This window comes from Limanda limanda, chromosome 9 (assembly GCF_963576545.1).
Source record: "Limanda limanda chromosome 9, fLimLim1.1, whole genome shotgun sequence".
Lineage (NCBI taxonomy): Eukaryota > Metazoa > Chordata > Actinopteri > Pleuronectiformes > Pleuronectidae > Limanda > Limanda limanda.
Window position 1 is genome coordinate 22182798 of NC_083644.1, and position 12787 is coordinate 22195584.

Consider the following 12787-nt stretch of genomic DNA (forward strand, 5'->3'; position numbering starts at 1 on the left):
GGTCGATCACCCTGCAGGGATCTCATAACATTTTGAGTAGGTATAGCTAATTTATTAGTTAGCAGTTGCCACTTAAAACATCCAGTAAACGCAAAGCAACATTAGTTATATTTCTGATGATTGTAAATCCACCATTCAGTCTCTTTTAGTCTTTGGTCTCCCCCGACCCCTGAGGGAAATATTGGACTGCGTACTCGCTAAATGCTCCACTCTATTCACCAGCTAGTCGCTAAGTCGGAGCAGCAGTCGTCTGGTGCGGCCTAAAGCGGCACATTTAGAACAAGGAGCTTAACTTTGAGTTTGAATGGTTTGTTTTTCATGTCAGCTTAAAAATATACTTCATTATAGACAATTCTATGTCTTATTGGCTCATTTGATGACAACTTGACCTAGGTACACAGTGCTAGTACACACACACACACACAGACAAGCCTCCTTCCCATCTGATCTAATTCACCACCAGATGGTATCAAGCTGACGGCTCAGCCCATTCTTCATCTGTGTGTGATGTGACAGGCTGAGCTGGACACACGGCCACAAGTCTGGTGATCCGATGTAAATTTGTTGAGCTTTGACCCGAGGTATCTGGTGATACCACGTGCACTTTGTCTGTTCACCTCTGTGTGTTTGGCTGTTGTGTTCATGTGTGGGAAATTCCTGTTTGACATAGAAGTTTCCAATAATTCATCCACTGTTTGGTTTGAGCCTGGCTTTGAGTAGTTGTGGCTAACTGCTTGAGTTGGACCACACAAACACAGACACAATAGGTTAACATTAATGTTACATGTTACAGCAAATGCTTAACTGCCATAGGCTCTGAAGCCCAGCTAGGTTTGAGCATTTGAACATGCAGAATTTTGATATTGACAAGACCTATTATCCACAACTTATACTTTGGCCTTTGATTCCTTTGTTCAACCCCAAAGTTAACATGGTCTGTCCTAAATGTTGAGTGATTGGGGCGGTCGCTACATGTCTCCTGCAGTGTATTATTTAAATTGATGGATTCTCATTTCAGAAAATGTTTGGCTTGGATCACGTTTGTGTCAGTAGCTGTCACGTTGGCTAAAGTGGTCCTTTCATATTTACCTGGTTATTTTTATAATACATGTAGAGTGTGTGGTTTTGTCTCCTGTTGGCTTTCAAAAACAAACACCAGCTCTGTGTCATGAGTAAGAACACTATATTCAGTCATAAAGTCATTGATTTTTCAAATTGCAAGTAAGACATCTAAGGGACTGTATGAAAAAAGTATCGACAGTGGGGCCTGAACTTTATGTTTCATAGAAGTGACTCTTAAGGAGTAGAATGAGCTGTGGGTGAAGTGATGAAAAACAAATGCAACATTTTGCAGATTTCCAGCTGCTCTGTTTTGAACCAAGAGCCTCCAAAAGAACAGTTAGCAGCAGTGTCAGTGAACGAGCCGACAATAAAGAGTCGCTGACGAAAACTGTCTTTCTTGAAATGATGTTCAGTCCCCACTAAGAACAATAGTCCATGTCACTGTTGTTTCATACAGTCCCTAACGCCAGCTGTCTCCACTGTAGTTGGACCTCGTGGTCTGCACCATCTTCACAGTGCTGCGCCATCCTTCCCTCATCGGTTGGGCTGCAGCTCATTTCAGTTTCTAAATAAAACACATTAGTTCCCTGCTAAACACAATTTCACAAAGCTGCACAGGGGACCCGGATCCTCTGGAGTGAGATTCACGAGGTGCAATAAACCTGGAAGAATGTAATTAAATGTCATTAACAAGAGTGTGTTGCATGAGGAGGTGTGTGGCTGCGAGAGCCTTTACACAATGTACGATAGGACTGTTAATAAGAGAATAAATTATTTAGCCTTTAAATGTGCAAAACTAAAAATGAAACCTACGTATAAAGTTCTGAATCAAGAGTTTAACAAGAGAGAAGGATCTAAGCCAACTGTGACATACATAAAAAGACTGTTGAACCTTTTCCTGAAAAAGAGCTGGGTTAAATGTGGTTATACAAAGATGAGCCCGACCGATGTGGACTTTTGGACACTGCTACAGATCTTCAGTAAAATAATCTGATCTTGATATATTGGCTGATATGCATATATTTATTTATTTTGAATTAAGACCTATGTAATATGAAATCCTAATGACAAATAAATGTTATTGATGCTTGATATATATATATATGATATATATTTTGATATTTTACAGTTAAACTATAAACTTTACTGTAAATAAAAAAGTATACATATATATAAAAACCTTTTTTTTACATCAAATTTAATCATTTAACAATGTGAAAATATTTCACAACAGACAACACCTGCAAATGCCAATGTGTCTGTGAACCAAAACATCGGTCGGGCTCTAAGACGAAGACTGTTAGACTTTAAGGTATTTTTTTCTTTTCGTGATCATGTTCAGTCTTGTTCTGGAATACAGGTTGAAACTGTCACATTTGAAAAGACAAAGCAATGCTTTATTAAAGTTACCAGTCAGTGGTTCCCAGTCATAGAAACATGAGGGGAAATGTTTTGTTATCCAAAGAGCGGGGCACTCCAGAGGATGAGCCCTACATAAGAGGACATGGTGAATTCTGTTCAATGTTTTGTAGTTCTGATGTTCACACTAGAAGCTTGTGTCTCAGTGTTTTCTCTCTGCTTTCACGTCATATTTGTGTAGCGTTTTGGTTTGGCTCAGGAAAGGTACTGCTGCAGTCCACTCAGTGACCAAACTCTCCTGACGTTTCTAAAAGGTTAATGCGCTCTGAATCCTGCAGGTTTGTGTCCCAGCAGCTGTTTGGCCTTTTCAGGTGATGGTGAACACCTGCTGTGACATCACTGACTCTGCTGCGGCCAGAAGGGAAACAGGATGCATGGTTTCAGCTCAGATGACGCAGCGAGTAACCAATGGTTTTATTGACTTTGATCAGTAAATAACTAAATGCAGCCTTCAACTACTGAGACTGTGTTACATGACAGTAATATGATTCCTAAGAATCCTTTTATTAACCTCTTAAGGTATCAGTACCAGAATTGCTGCATTAAACCACTATGATACATTAGCTTAAATATTAATTGAAATTATTGTATGTTTTAATTTCAATGTAAAGAGACCGGTGGTTATCAGCATTCTAACTACATTATTACCAAATTGACAATCATAATTATGTTAATGTATTACTCTTACACTATTCTTTTGGTTTATTAAATCGCAGATATAAATTAAGGAAATAAAATACATAATTTTCCCCCAATACTGAAGTGAATGTCCAAAAACCTAAAAGTAAATTTATTGTGATGTAAAAGCAAATCTCTAGGATTATAGTTTGACTGATCATGTTATAAGCAGCTGTAAAGCTGTATGTTACTTTACTTCCTCAACCTTATCATAAAGTGGTGTCAACACTTTTTTAATGGAACAGGAGTTGTAACAATATAAAATACCTATTTACGAGAGAAGGAATCATTGCTGATAAAGTTAATTAACACTTAAAATATCCTTCTGGCAACATTGACTTGTTGTAATCATTGTTTTTATTTAGCCCTTACCTAAACAAGGTTACAAAGTGCTTCATAAAAATCCATGGTCTTCAATTTTAATTACCAGATCATGGAATAAAACCAAGACCCTGACATTTATAGATAAAATATATATAGACCTTATTTTTTTATACTGTTATAAAAAACTTTTATTGTTGTGAACATTGTAACTGAAATTCTGCCACAAAACACTTTTTTTTCCAGATCCACTACTGCCACCTTCTGTTCAGTTTGAGGTTAAGAATCTATCATCATTCCCTCCTCAACATCAAATAACCTGAGTGTATTTGTAACCCTCTTTTGGTCTGCATGTGTGCTGCTCTGCATTTATTTCTTGAGCCAAACTGTTCAGAAATTCAACACAACCTTCCGAAGCAAATGTATCAACCGTTTGCTCCCCTTCAATCTGAAATAAATCCCTATGAAATGTCTCGGGTGTTCTGTTTCCTCTGGCTCAGCTCTACTGTGTTTTCAGCACACGTCTATCACACACAGAACAAACGACTGGTTGAGAAAGAAGAAAAGACATGAAACATTTTTATTGAGAGAAATATTCACATTTCAACCAACCTGTCCCACAAACAGACGGATTACACAGCCGGGCACAGCCTGTCAAATATTGACAACACAGCTTTGGCCTGTTCAGTTAAAAAAATAATTCCATCCCTTGTTTCTTTTGACCTCTTACCCACCCTGTTCTCTGTCTACCGTACGTACGCTAAAAGATAAAGAGGCTAAATAAATACAGAGCATTTTAAATAAAAGGGAAACATAGGGCTTTATCACATTGCTGGTTGAGGTGTCGCTGGAGCTACAACACAGCTTCTTCTGGCTGAAGAGGGTAAACAAATGGTACAAATGACATGGTGGTTATTGTGTCAGGATTACATTCTGTCTGTGACTCTAATTATTCTCGGAGAAGAACTCTGGAGTATGTCCGCACTGTTGGGTCCAGACTTTATACAAAGTGTTCCTGTCACTCACGAGCAACACAGTGATCTGTGGAGTGTTCAGGTGTTCTTACAGTCTCACATGGGCTCACTCAGACATTATGCAGAGTATTAACTAGGATCTGGCAGGATAAACTCCTAGAGAAGGTCAGGAGCCTCTCACTCAGACAAGTGGTCAGAGTGAAGTTCAAGTGTGAACGCACCCCAATGTGTCTTCAGTAATGTGTCCTGAGGATCGATCAGAGAAAACACATTCTGAGGTGGACTGATACACATTTGGCCCAGTCTCTTCACATTGTGAGCACAGATCTGTCCCGGGGCACATATGAAGGACCGCCTACTCAGCTGATGTCCTCTGACCTGCCACATGTGGTCCCAGGAGACACATTCAGGACAGATGTTGATACCAGGTGTGGACCGTAATGAAACCCCCGATCAATATCACCACTAAGTGATCAGCTATTGGAAGAGGAGCTGTGCTGTAGCTCTCTGGATACTATATACTGTAAGGTATGGCGACACCCAAACATAGAGGTATTCTAGTTGTTCAGGACCCAGTCTCTCTAAAAGAACTGCTCCTTTGTATCAGCAGCCAAAGGGAATAACTCGGAAAAATATTTTAATGATGTCTCCGTCTCAATTTGAATTATATCGCACTTCTTGGGGAGTTGTAGTAGATTCTATTAAAAAGTGTCTCCCAGAGAGGAAGGTGGAATAAACACCAGCATCTGGGCTCACGTTAAACAGACAAACAAAAAGGATCATTCAACATTTAGAAACAAGTAAAAAGGCAATGACTTTTAAATGGACTTAGTTTCTAAAGGAGATGGCTAAGTGTTAGAAAGGTACTGCATGTTGGGTTCTGACTGAGCCACATAACCTCTAGAAGACGGGTCGGAGGGCAGCGAGTGGGCTTCTTCCTCTCGCACACTTTGTGAAGAGAACAACGCCTGAATAGGAAGCCACAGAACATCCTTCTCTCCTCTCACACACTTTGTGAAGAGAACAAAGCTTGAACAGGAAGCCACAGACTTTCTGCTTTGTAAGTATTCAGCGACTCCCAAAAGGTTTTGGTGAAGAAAATCTTATTAAATGCTATATTTTCCACTCAGAGTTACAAGGTCTAATGGAACAGAAATTGTCTAAAGGAAGGCGGAGGGGACTTTGGCTTCCTGTTCAACTTGTCACATGTTCTGTTGGACACGCACACACACACACACACAATCTCTCAACAGCAAGTGAACCAAAGTTTACACGTATATACAGAGTGAACCTGAAAAGTCATTCGTCCAATCAAAATCCAGACTCTGGCTTGATGAGAAGGGCAGAGAAGGCGAACGCCAGAAAAACTATTCCTCCAATGATTGTAACTGTGGAAACAAAACAGGTTAAGTTATCATTCATTTATTCTAGCAAAACCACCAATGTAACCTAAACCCAAGATTTAGGACAATAGACATGATTCCCAAAAAAATTCCAACATACAACAACTGTTTTTCTTTCTTACACTGAATATATTCCAGACTGTGTGTGTGTGTCATGTTGTGGGGACCTTAATCTGTTTACATTAACACTATGGGGACTCATCTTCCTTATGGGGACACAAGGTAAGTCCAAATAATGCAAATCATTAAATTCTGAGTAATAACTAAGGTCAAGGTTAGAAAAAGGAAATTAAATATAAGTCAATGTAATGTCCTCTGAAGTCATGGAGACAAGTATGTGTGTGTCTGTGCATGTCTCTTGGAATGAGGGTAAACAAAACCTTTGTCTTTGAATTAAATTAATTCTCACTGTAGTTTTTGTTTTAACTGGTACAAATACTTCAAAAAAATGTACCATTACACTGCAAGTATTCTACACTCACATGACAACTGACAACTCGGAAATCTTGCCTACTCACATTTTGGAAATATATATATCTTTTCTATACTGCCTGTACTTGACAATCAAATGAATCAAAGCAGCTTGCTTATAATAAGGACTAAGGTTTAATGATGTAGTGACAACAGGAAATTAATTCACAGCAACGTACCTGTTCTGACAGAGATTTTCTGGGCGATCATTCTCCCTCCTATCACAGCCAGTCCTGTACACAAACAGTGTCCCAATGTCCCCCCCACAGCAACTCCAAAAGGATCCTGGGAATTTAAATTTAAAAAAAAGCATTTCATGTTGATGTTAAGATAATTACACCTTGAATTTGCTAATTACCAGTGTATTAGCACCTCACAAAGTGGTGTGTGGTCTAGTTGAAATAAATAAACAAAGGCTTTATTTCCCACTTGGGCCACACACAATAAACATGCAGACACTTGGGACTTTGCAACAAAACTACACACACATGAATGACAAAAGTAGTTAGTAATCTTACTATGTTTTTACAGATGTGGGAATTTTTAGTTTTAAGTAGTTAGAACTGAATTAATGATTGTTTTGACAAGTCAGAATGTTCTATATATTGTATATAAAAATTCTTACGAGTCGCAGGTTAAGTCAAAACAACTCAACTCATCACAAGCTGTTTACTGCCCCCACATCAGGAGCGTTGCCACAGTGTGTGCCGTGTATTGTATCAGACCCGACTATCGATTACTACATCAGCTGCCAACTATTTTTTATAATCGATTAAAGCCCTAAAATTGTGTCAAAGCAAATCTGTAACAAACCTCCCGTGCAGCGAGAATGATAGTGGTCAGCTGGGAGCGGTCCCCCCACTCTGCAAGGAAGGTGAGGGTGAGGGCTTGGAGGAAGACGGGTGAGATGAAGCTGTGCCACTTCCTCTGAGGCTGCGTGTTCCCCGATCCAGTCTCCACATCTGCACTCCCATTGACCAGTTTAGATCGCTGAAGCTGAGCAGACAAAAACAGCGAGATTCTACTGAAACACTGGATGAGGATTCCCCCTCATTAGGAGATGTTAGACCAATTAACCCTTTATTAGGGTTAATTCCTGGCAACTATTTTTATAATCATCTTTGACCTATTAAATCAATTAACTGTTGCAACCCTACCTGCCTAACAAATCTATTGAGATAGCAGAATCGTCATTTCCACACAGGACTTTACTCTACAGGAGAGTTTTAGATTGGATCAGCTGTATGACTAGTCATCATTCACCTAGCAGTACTATACATATGTGCTTCAACAGGGGCACTCCTTCCCCACATGGTATACTATGAGGCCATTTTACAAAGGTACAGAGTCCATCTTGTTCCACCTAGAAACTGGCAGCTGAGCTACTCACAGACACAAATATACTGTATGGCTGTGTAAAGGTGAGATGAGAGGACTGATGCCGACTCTGTGTTACACATCATGCTTCTGATTCCTGAACAGCGACATGCTACATGAAATCACATACGGCTTGTTTGGTTAAGTGTAAACACGCAAAGTGGACCAGCAATATATCAGGATCAGTGTTTAAATGGGGCTTTTATCTAAGAATGAAGGTGCGAGCAGTCAGGAACAGTAGCCAAACTAAGAGATGTAATGTGGCTGCCTGTAACACGTACTGACTTAAAGTCAATTGGAGTTGTACAACTTGATGTTCAAGGGATAAGAGTGTATTTCTAGGCCAGAGGTTGAAAACTCTGTCCTCCAGAACAAAATACGCAGGCGAGTTCCTTCAGGCATTGTGCGAAAGGATTCGTGACATAAAAAGTGAACAAAAGGAACTGAAGATCTTTGTTAAGCTGTTTAGTTTGGAAGCAGATGATGTGTTTGACAAGCTGAAACATGAAATCATTGAGCTGCCAATGACAGCTGTTTATTCATACTTTTCTAAAGCTACCATATAACACTAATTTCATAAGAAGTGAAGTATCTCCATTGTTAACAGTTGCACTACGTTATGACAACAAGGTTTTCCTTCTCTGTGTGATACCTATTGAACCTGTTGTTTCATGGAGATCAGGACATTCGCAGGTTACAACTTGTTATGTCCTGGTGTGTTGCAAACACAATTGTGTGTGTAACCGTTAAGACTTCAAATACACATTTACAAGAAATGCAGAAGTGATGCAATTTGGCTTCAGGCATAACCTTTAGTTGACAGGGTCATTGGAGTAGAGCTACAGGGTTTTTGCAAGGTACTGGGAATATAATAAGTGTTTTAAATTTTGTACAAGTTGCTTCTAACCAACAGAGGTGTAAAAAGTACTGAAATATTGTACTCAAGTAAAAGTACCTTTACTTTGATGAAATTTTACTTAAGTACAAGTAAAAGTACCCATCTAAAAATCTACTCAAGTAAAAGTAAAAAGTAGTTCATTTAAAATGTACTTTAAGTAAAAGTTACTTAGTTACTTCCAACAACTTGATGGGGGCCGCTCCTATACAGTGCAAAAAAGGACAAGGGGTCATAAATCCAATCCAAAAACAGTTATTTTTAATTAAAAGGAGAATCTTTACAAATTTAAGTGCAATGACATTAAACATGTCAAACATTATACATTTAACATGTCAACACAACATTTAAGAACTTTTGGGAGGACATGTCAAGACATGAACCACATGACAGCTAAAATAAAAAGTTAAAATGCCGCTGTCCCACTGTATATTTAAAATTTTGGTTAAACTTTGGTCCACCTTTCGACCACTAGCTGAAGAGTCACCCGCAGGCGGCCGAGGCAGGTAGGCCAGTAGGCTATTGAGTTTCAGGCAGTGTTGTTCAAAAGAACACGTTCATTGAACACGTTCATTTTTATGAGAACGTTGAACTGAACGCAACTTAATGACAAATAATGAATTTGAACGGTGAACACGTTCATATTATCTGAGGTCTAGCTGAAACGTTACGTAATGTTTTCCTTCTCTTGAGGAGAGACGCTGTCTAAAACGAATGCTTCCACCATGTCGTTGCAATCGTTGTTGTGTTTATTTGAAAAGAAATGCAGTCTTACAGGGCAAAATACCGTCTGAAAGTTGCAATTCCGTTTTATAACTTTTTTTTTTCGGGGGGTGGGGGCAGGAGTGAAGCTTGCATAGAGCACCAAATGTGCTAGGGCCGCCCCTGTGTAGCGCAGAGATTCTCTGTATGGTGCGCCGCGGAGGCATAACAGGTGCGCGACCGGGAGGAGAGAATGCGAGGCGGATCTAATATTATAGCCGAACTAATGTTTTGATGTCCGCATCTCTTTAACGGCAGAGCAGTAAACAAATCGCTCTTTCGCCGTTGCCAGGGGTCTGCAACCCGCGTCTCTGCATCCCTCCGCAGTGGATCCCTGTGCAGTGTTGTGCATGTCGCGCATATTGTTCGCGAACAGTGAACTTTACGATCAGTTTTCATATGTTGAATGTGCACGTTAGGGAACGTCATCCACTCTATGTAGCATCTACCACTGCAGTGAGAATTGCCTTGCGCCCTGAACTATGTTTTTTTTTTTACTCAGTAACGGATGTAATTTTCAATGTAGCGAAGTACAATACTTCGGTTAAAATCTACTTAAGTAAAAGTACAATTACCCATTTCAAAAACTACTCAAAAAATTACAAAGTACACGAAAAAACTACTCAATTACAATAACGTGAGTAAATGTAATTCGTTACTTTACACCTCTGCTAACCAACCCAGTAAAAACTTAACTCACCTCCTCGTCCTTCTTCTTGATCTCTGCCTGCACCTCCTCCAGCTCCTCCTGCCCCTCATCTGGACTCATCTTCAGCCCCTCTCTCAGCATGCGCACACCAAAGATGGCAAACAGAGCCGTAGATATATAGTATGTGTAGATTCTAGGGATGATGGTGGTGGCATAACCAAACAGCACTGTGGAGTGGAGTGGGGAGTATACCTTATTATTGCTTGGAGAGGATGCAGTAACACTAAAAAAAAACACACAGAAACAAACATCCACTTCTTCTTACCAGAGAGACAAGTCATGACTCCCAGAGCCAGAATGGCGCCGGTCAACACGGTGAGACGGTTGTAGCGCATGGCCATGATGGCTGCGATAAAAAATGTCTTGTCTCCCAACTCGGAGACGATGATGACAGAGATGGAGGCTGCGAAGGCGTGAATGAATCCCATGTTTCCTTTGGTGGGGTCATTCTCTGAAACTACAGGGCCCACTGGATGAGGACTTGCTTTCTGCAAAAAAAATCCACACAGAGTGGCGGTGAGTTAGTTAGTAAATATGTTCAAGTGTAGTGTTGTTACACTAACACTCATTGTATATTGTCCACCTCTAATTGTATTGACTATTTGCGAAGCTTGCTATACACATACTCCTGTACTTCCTCCATACAGTAATTATCTATCAATCTTGTATGTTGTGATAATAATACATTTTATTTGGATAGCACCTTTAAGTACAGTGACAAAAAATACAATAACAAGTGAAAATAGCAGTTACAAGTACGATATTATATTACATACATACATACATAAATCACAGATTAAAAAAGGGAGCCCATTTTGAGCCCATTTTTGCAGGTGAGTGAGGGAGAATGTCTGAGGTGGAGATGGAGAAGGCCTTGTCTATATCTGAATCTGGATTGAAATGGTTTGTAGTGCAGGTGGGTTTTGAGTTGGGAGGTGACAGTATGTTACAGTATTTTTTAAAGAAAGGGAAGATTGGAGATGGGGCTGTAGTTGTTGGGGATGTCAAGGCCAAGGCCAGGATTTTTGAGGATGGGTGTGACAGAGGCGAGTTTGAGGGTTGGGGGGACAGAGCCAGTAGACAGGGAGGAGTTGGTTAAAGAGAGGATGAGCTAGCAGAGAGCAGGGAGACAAGCTATGACTAGTGTAGAGGGGATGGGGTTCAGGTCAGAGTCTTCATGCCAGACAGTGAGTTATTGAGTTCTGAGTGGGTGATAGGTGAGAATGAGTGATTAGTTGGGGGTGGAGGTGGGCTGGTAGTGGCTAGTTGTTTGTAGATGGTCTCAATCTTTGATTGGTCAAATGAGAGGAAGGAGTTTCATTTATCAGCTGTGAATGAGTGGGAGAGATTGTCCATGGGTTTGAGAAGTTTGTTAATTGTGGAGAAGAGGACCTTGGGGTTAGCAGTACCAGGTAGTAGTAGGTGGAGCGTTTTCAAATCAATACACTAACTATCCTGTATTTGTTTTATAATCAAGACAGTAAGTATCTATCTATCCTTTGTTTCTTTTCTAACTATTAAAGTAAGTATCTATCTATCAATCCTGTACGTTTGTACAGTTAGTATCTATTTATCCTGTATGTTTTCTAATCAATAAAGTACATATCCTTTTCCTGTTCCTGTTTTCTTATCAATAAGTATTGTGTTCCTGTTTTCTAATCAATAAAGTTTATATCCTGTTTATTTTTTCGAATCAATAAAGTTTAAATCCTGTTTATGTTTTCCAATCAATAAAGTTTATATCCTGTAATTTTTCAAATAAATAAAGTTTATATCCTGTACAGGTTTTTCTAATCAATAAGGTCAGTGAGTTTCTTGGCTACTGGCTACTGCTGGGCCCACATGTTTCACCGACATCTTCGATATGATTAAACTCTTGTGGACATTATCACATCTCATCCCTCACCACGTTCTCTCCACTTTCCTTCACATTCACACATTATCACCAATTAGCCTGTTAAACTGAAACACCGGGAAACAATGGGACACGTCTCTGTTAGCATGCAGGCTAGCTCGGCTGTGCTAGCAGACAGCAGTGGCGGCGCCGGGCGGTAGATAGGACGCAAATCAAAGGTTTAACTCGCAGGAAGACATTGAAGGGGCAGCTCCTGACCTCCTGTGGGAGCAGCTCCGGCACCGGGACCGCTTTGTGCTCCTCTGGAACCGCAGCGACTCCGACCGACAACAACAACACGGCGGCGGCGAGCGGAACCAGGGCGCGGAACACATCTCTCCCGGCCCGACCCCGTGCTCCACACAGCGTCACAGACATGATGGTTCCGGATACACCGACCGAAGACAGTTGGCTCGTGGCTTTCTACTCCGCTAATCACTCGATGTCTCCGGCAGCAGGACGGGCTAGCTTCATATTAGCATTAGCATCATCCACAGTGCGAGGGTGTCCTCCGTGATACACGTCACGCTCAGAGGAAGCCCAACCAACTCGGGCGGAAGTTACCACCCTGCTGTGGCACTGGCCATAAAAGCTGAGCGATGATTGGACCAGCGCAACAATGACGTAGGCCAGTGGCTGTCGGACGCACCGGAGGGCTCAGTGATTGGTCAATCGCACTGTCAGTATCAGAAGCATTGAGACCTTAGTAAAACAAAAAAATAAAATATATATAACAGTTCAATTAAATCATCATCAGTGGTACATTGTTATATTAGTGTAATAAAGACCAGATTTCTTAAAATGTCGATAATCTTATAATAT

The 12787-nt window shown here is 40.5% G+C and overlaps 1 protein-coding gene across 1 annotated transcript; it reads right to left on the reverse strand.

The window, feature by feature from the left end:
* Positions 1-4042: 4042 nt before the first annotated feature.
* Positions 4043-12499, reverse strand: tmem165 (transmembrane protein 165). Its single transcript, XM_061077595.1, has 6 exons — positions 12185-12499; positions 10337-10559; positions 10063-10238; positions 7142-7324; positions 6508-6613; positions 4043-5842 (listed from the first exon to the last, which is right to left on the reverse strand). The coding sequence occupies exons 1-6, from the start codon at positions 12341-12343 to the stop codon at positions 5766-5768; spliced, it is 924 nt and encodes a 307-aa protein (XP_060933578.1). The 5' UTR covers positions 12344-12499; the 3' UTR covers positions 4043-5765.
* Between the last annotated feature and the right edge of the window lie 288 nt (positions 12500-12787).

Bases quoted from the DNA above. Each gene is read 5' to 3' on its own strand.
- tmem165 (XM_061077595.1), bottom strand. From the start codon at position 12,343: ATGTCTGTGACGCTGTGTGGAGCACGGGGTCGGGCCGGGAGAGATGTG. The intron at 10,560-12,184 runs GTCAGGAGCTGC...TTTTTTTTGCAG, and splicing joins CGGAGCTGCTCCCACAGGAG to AAAGCAAGTCCTCATCCAGT. The intron at 7,325-10,062 runs GTGAGTTAAGTT...TTGTCTGCTCAG, and splicing joins TCAAGAAGAAGGACGAGGAG to CTTCAGCGATCTAAACTGGT.